The sequence below is a fragment of the Hipposideros armiger genome, unplaced genomic scaffold (assembly GCF_001890085.2).
Source record: "Hipposideros armiger isolate ML-2016 unplaced genomic scaffold, ASM189008v1 scaffold_166, whole genome shotgun sequence".
In the NCBI taxonomy this organism is placed as follows: domain Eukaryota; kingdom Metazoa; phylum Chordata; class Mammalia; order Chiroptera; family Hipposideridae; genus Hipposideros; species Hipposideros armiger.
The window spans coordinates 813,831-819,830 of NW_017731516.1; the positions used below are offsets into that span (position 1 = coordinate 813,831).

At 35.2% G+C, this 6,000-nt stretch overlaps 1 protein-coding gene across 2 annotated transcripts in view; it reads right to left on the bottom strand.

Annotated features, from left to right (window-relative positions):
• TRHDE (thyrotropin releasing hormone degrading enzyme) overlaps window positions 1-6,000 on the bottom strand; it is a 370,897-nt gene that overhangs the window by 102,961 nt on the left and 261,936 nt on the right. For both annotated transcript variants that reach the window (XM_019651780.1, XM_019651779.1), the window contains one exon: window positions 750-815. In XM_019651780.1, coding sequence (XP_019507325.1) covers window positions 750-815 — 66 coding nt within the window. The remainder of the gene's footprint in view (window positions 1-749; window positions 816-6,000) is intronic.

Below are 6,000 nucleotides of genomic sequence, written 5' to 3' on the forward strand. Positions count from 1 at the left end.
AGAATGCATCATAAATAATTCATCAATCACAGCTGCTGGGAACATGATTTACTTCAACAGATTCAATGGAATCAAAGTTCTATTTTTCTATATTTGTGTTTGCTTTAAAGAGTTTAAGAATCTTCTTTTTCTAAGAATCCACTGCTAGGGACCATACTTCATAGTCTCAATGCAATATGATAAAAACAATTTCTTTTTTTCTATTTAAAATATTGTATTTTCTAATTTAAAAAACATTTAGATAGCTTTGGAACAAATAACAGCCTGTTCATATCAACAAAACAATAACATCGTTTTATAAAAAAAACAATAACAACGACATAAAAGATACAGATCTGGAAAAAATGGCATTAAGATTTTCTCAAATACATAATTTTAGTAAGGCTAACATAATTTGTTTCACTTTAAAATTTCATATAACATTTTAAATGGAAGAAAAAGGAAGCATACTTTCAGAAAATCATATAGATTATTTAGGATCTGATATATTTGAAAATTACTTCACTTTAAAAATACATATTAAAGAGATTCTAAACGGTATAACAGTGTGAGTTTTATTGGTTGATACAGTGAGAATCTTACCATCCATTTGCCATATGGAAAGACACTGCTTACCTTACTCATCCCAAAGTTTTCCATCAAATTCAGCAATTTTGTATTAGCAAGTTCCCAAATTGCAAAAAAAAATCTTTAAAGTAAATATACAGAGAAGGAAAAATGTAAGAGAAAATAGAAAGCATTTTACTTACTTGCAAACCCCTCTGAAATATGGAATGGCCCATAAAATTAGCCAGCATTCTAATTAAAGCAGCACCCTGTAGGAAAGAGTATTTAGAAAAGAGAAAAGAATTTCAACCAAGTAACATGATTCTAAAATTATTCTAAATCAATCAAAATAGTCTGTTTAATTCATGCTATTCTATTCCTAAAAATAATTAAGAAATAATAATAACAAAAAGACACGAATACAACACTCCACTTACAGGTAACAACTGCATTTTTTATTTTGTGAATCTAAAACCAATGACATCAAAATAGAAGTCTCCTAGATAGAATATCTCAGGGCAATAAAAAGCTCTAATTCAGGAGTGATAAAAATTTTATTTAGGACTACATATGACAAAGTTAATAAAACATGGTTCTTGTACTTACAAGTTCATAATCTAGTGAGGGGGGATACCCATGTTAATAAATAATCATATTAAAACAGCTTTCGAGTAACATCATTACTTATTCTAACCCTGGCTCAACCAGACATAGTTTAGCTGCAGAAGTGGAGAGTAGGAAGTACTAAGCAGTCAGACCGGGTTCAAATCCTGGCTCTGCCACTTAGTAGCCATGTTTACTCAGGAAAAGTATTTAACCTCACTGTTCCTTACTTTTCTCACTTATAAAGCATAGGTAATAATAGCCCCAATTTAATATGGTTGTTTTGAAGCTTAAATGAATTAAGGCAGTTCAAACTGGATCTGAAAAACAGTAACCATGATATGAGTGTTACCTATCAGTATTGTAACAAACTAGTTATTTTTATTTCCTGTCTGTAGGGGCTGTCTGTAGCCATATATCCATATACAAGTAAAACATATGCAATCAATATATTTATTTAGAGTAATAGATGAAAATATTAACTTAAGAGTCTACCTCACCTGAGAACAATTATTATAATATTGTAGAACAGTATCAGTGTAAAAAGGTAGACATGTAATCAATATAAAACATTCCAACGATGGCTAAGCCTAGATGATCACAAACTTGTATATAAACTTTAAATAAGCTCTCAAGAAGATATTTCATTCTGTACTAAATTGTTTTAACTATAGAGCAATGGATTATAAGCAGCAAAAGTTTAAATCTTTTTATGGCTCACATATCGAATTCGTACTTCACTACAAATTCACACCCTCCAATAATTCATTTCTTACCAGGTGTCTCTTTTTAAATAAGAGAAGCATATGAAGCACATATAGACTCATCCTGCCTAGGACTGAACTGTGGCAGCCAGTCCAGAGATACAAGAATGAATTCCCGTTGTTGGTTACTAGAATCGTTTCCTAGAATACTGAAATTTAAATCAATACGATACTCAGGTTCCATGAATCACTGTTAAAGAAATGTCTCAAAAAATTTCAGTCATCACCAAAATTGCTCCCCAAATTGGTATTTTATTCACAACTCCACAAATGATAAACTGGACAAGCCAGAGAGTTTTGTGCCTCTTCTGATATATTTTCCTCCCATACTTGCTACTCTGCCCTTTCTTTTGCTTTTTCTTTATCTTCTGCACTCTTGTATAAGTCCACAAGATATAAGCATTTATGATTCAACCTGGGGACCAGATTAGAATTCCTGATAGAATTTATCAGCTCCACTCCTTGAATTTCCTTGACAAACTCCCCTTCTATACATTTCCCCATCTCATCTACGTACCCCGAGGACGGAAACTGTCAGCTTCCGTAGCAAAAGTAGCCCTTGCCACTTGGGGAGTGAGACTTAGAATCTCAAGCAGCCAACTCAAACTTTCCTTTGGAATAGAATGGGCATCTTCAGATGATTTAAGGTTTCCCTCCAGGTAATGATGATTTGGTCTCTTATCAGGCTATAAAAACTATCAATTTAGCATGGTCTAATGGCAAAAGAGTTCTTTCTAATCATAAAGAATGTGCCCGTTTGCCTGTCTCGGTTGAGCTGGAGCAGAGTGCTAACAGGAAATAAAACCTAGAAATATAATCAATATGTAAATGTTATATATCACTGAATTCCCTATTATTATTATATTGTGTAATTTAATTAACTTTTAAAGAATATGTTTGTGTTGCCCACTTGAACATTTTAAATTCTCCAGGGTAGCATGCACTCTTCTATATATAACTAGCCTCTTCTTTCCAAAACCAAATTTTAAAAATACTTATTTTCTAGAACTTCATAGGCAGATGGGTTCTCCAGCTGTCTGATATGTTCAGCCAACATATACTGAGCACCTACTATGTATGGCTTATAACAAGGATCACACCTCAATGCAGGCATAACTCATTACAAATCTTTTCTTCAAAAAAAGAAAACACTGAGTCTCCTTTCATGATGTCTTTAAAACATTTTTTCACCAAGCAAATATTATTTACAATATTATAACTTATACTCACTCATGATTCAGAATTCCAGCCCCAATCAAACAAACTGCCAGCCTGACTAGCTTTATGGGAAATAAATACACTATTTCTGCAAGATTTTCATAATTTGGACACATGCTCAAGAAAACCCATCATTATATCTACTATACTAAGGTTGAGAGACACTAGGCTGGAAAGCACTACCTGATTTTTTTAAGGTTTCATAAAGAGTATTCCACAAAAGTATGCTTATAAACCCATTCATCATTTAGTAATTTTTCTATTTGGAGTCTCTTTTCCATATAGGTTGTTATTTAAAACTTCTTTTATTTTACATTGTAATCATTTGCATTCACGTCAGTTTCTAAAACAGTAAATATCCCCAGAGAAAGGGCAGTGTCCTCATGACTTGGTACACCCTCCTCCCCGGCCCCATTCTCTGTCCCTGGCTCAGAGGCGGTGCTCCCTGAACATAACAACTGGATGAGATAGAAAGAGAAATTAGTTGCACGCTTAGTAATTACTTTCTATTCTCGAACACTACTCAGCCTGGGTATACAGTTTATTACTCTATTGGTGTGCCTTAGTGGTAAGTATTGAAGAGAGGGAGATCTTCTCAATTAATTTATTCCTTTAACACATGCTTATTGATTAAGTCAATGTGCTCAGTATCTTGTAGAATATAAATAGGTATGTCATAAACCTCTGTCCTCCAGGACCTCAAAACCTCATAAGTGAGATGAGAAGGTGCAATACAATATAAGATGAATGACAAAATAAACAAAATGTTCTTCTGTGTTTCAGAAGAGGAAGAGTTTATTATATCTGAAGGGATGAAAGATAAAGAGGATATAAAGAAGTGGCATCTGTGTTAGACCATGAAGGATAGATGGGATTCCACAAGCAAAGGAAACAGAAAGCACTTGCCTGGAAAGGCTGGAATGGCTTTTGCATGGTCATGAATGTGTGAAAGTGAAAAAGCACAGTAAGCGGGGGTGACACTGTAGGACAAAAGGCATAAGAGAAGTTATATTAAGCTATATTAAGAGGCTTAGAAGGTTGTGTAACTTGCCCAAAGTAACATAGGTAATAGGCCACGGGGCCAGGATTAGAATTCTACTTGTCTCCAGCCCCCAAATTAATAATCTTAACAAATTTGGATTACTTTTTTTGTAATCCCAAATCAAAATAGTTACATATTTTCTAGAACTTGGAAAAAGAAAAAGAATTCTTAGAGTGACTCAGAGCTTGGAATCACAAGATGTTCCCAGAAGAGCATGAAGGGAAACCTAACTCAATGAGACAGAGTTGAAATAGCTGGCCGATATGCTCAGGATTGGTGATGGAATAGAAGACATAAATTGGCTGGCATAATAGAACATGTAGATGCTCTAGGAGGCATAAGCTAGTTTAGAGCAGGTTCAGCAAAAACGAAGGGCTAGTAAAGTTGAAAACTGTGATATTTTTTATCAAATGCTATATGTGGATATGGCAGCTGTGAAAATGCACTGCCCAGAGTTGTCCCTCTGCATGTCACCATGAAGGCCGACTTTCCTCAGTCTGCTCCCTGCCAATGACTGAGCACAACAGCGGAACGAAGGTAGGCATTTCCCAGCGAGATCTGGGATCCTCTAACAGAAAACTCTGGCTCCGGGGCTCGCCATTGGCCTGGATGGATGTTTCTCGCGATTGGACTGAAGTGTGAAACTCAACCCAATGCTTCTTCCTTCCCTCTCTCCTTGAACAGGCTGTGAACAGCCTTCTGATCTCAAGGTGGCTCTCCCTACCTTCACCACTCCTTTCTCATATAAATATCGTACACACCATAGACTTCTTCTTAGAAGGCCAACCCAGTACGGCAACTTAAAATGCTAAAGTTCAAACACATATAAATTATTGGTCCATTAGCTGGCATATTCCAATATTCCACATTACAGATGTGTTTGCTCTTATCCAGAATAAGAGCAGGTAAGGAATAATGTATCATTATGTTCAGTCTACACACGGGAAAGACTGAGGCAGAGGGATGAAGTAATTTGTCCAAAGATATACAGATATGATAATTACTGGAACTTTCCACTAGATTTGCTTCTATACATTCAGTTGTTATTTGTTAGCATAGAAACCTATGAGGTAAGACTTTCTTATTACTTTCTAAGTTACTGAAAGGATTAGTCTATTGATTCTAAATCAAAGTACTTTTAAAGTGTAAATTTCTAAATGATGTGTCTGAATTAAATCTGGACAGGTGTCAAGATTATGCAATGTTCTAATATGATTAGTTACTGAATAATGGCTTTTGGTCTAGAGTAAAAGCATATCTTAAACCCTCCATGGTTTTTAAAAACATATTTTTCCTTCATTTTTTATAATAGTATTATAGCTATATTTAGGACCTGAAGAAAAAAGAAAATATCTAATGCTAAATGTCACTCACTCACAAATTGACTACCAAAAAAGAAAGGCAGAGAAGGAGAGAGAGAGAGAGAGAGAGAGAGAGAGAGAGAGACAGAGAGAGAGACAGAGAGAGAGACAGAGAGAGAGACAGAGACAAAGAGAGACAGAGAGAGTGAGAGAGAAGTAGAAAACAAAAAGGACAAAAAGGGAAAGATAGTTAATTTGAAAAAGGAAACAGAGTTAATGCCCCATTGCCCCAGTCACCCACACTTGGAACCTCGGAGTCCTCTTTGATTTACTACTTTCTGAGGCCAAGCCTCTATTACTGAACCTAAATTATTTCAGAGCCTCCAGTGACAGCCTCAGATGCATTCTCACTTTCACAAGTCCATCCTATGGACCACATCAGGCTTATTTTAATAATTACTTTTGGTTCTCGACTTTTTCTGTCTGACTTATTTCATTTAGCATAATAATCTCAAGGTCCATCCAC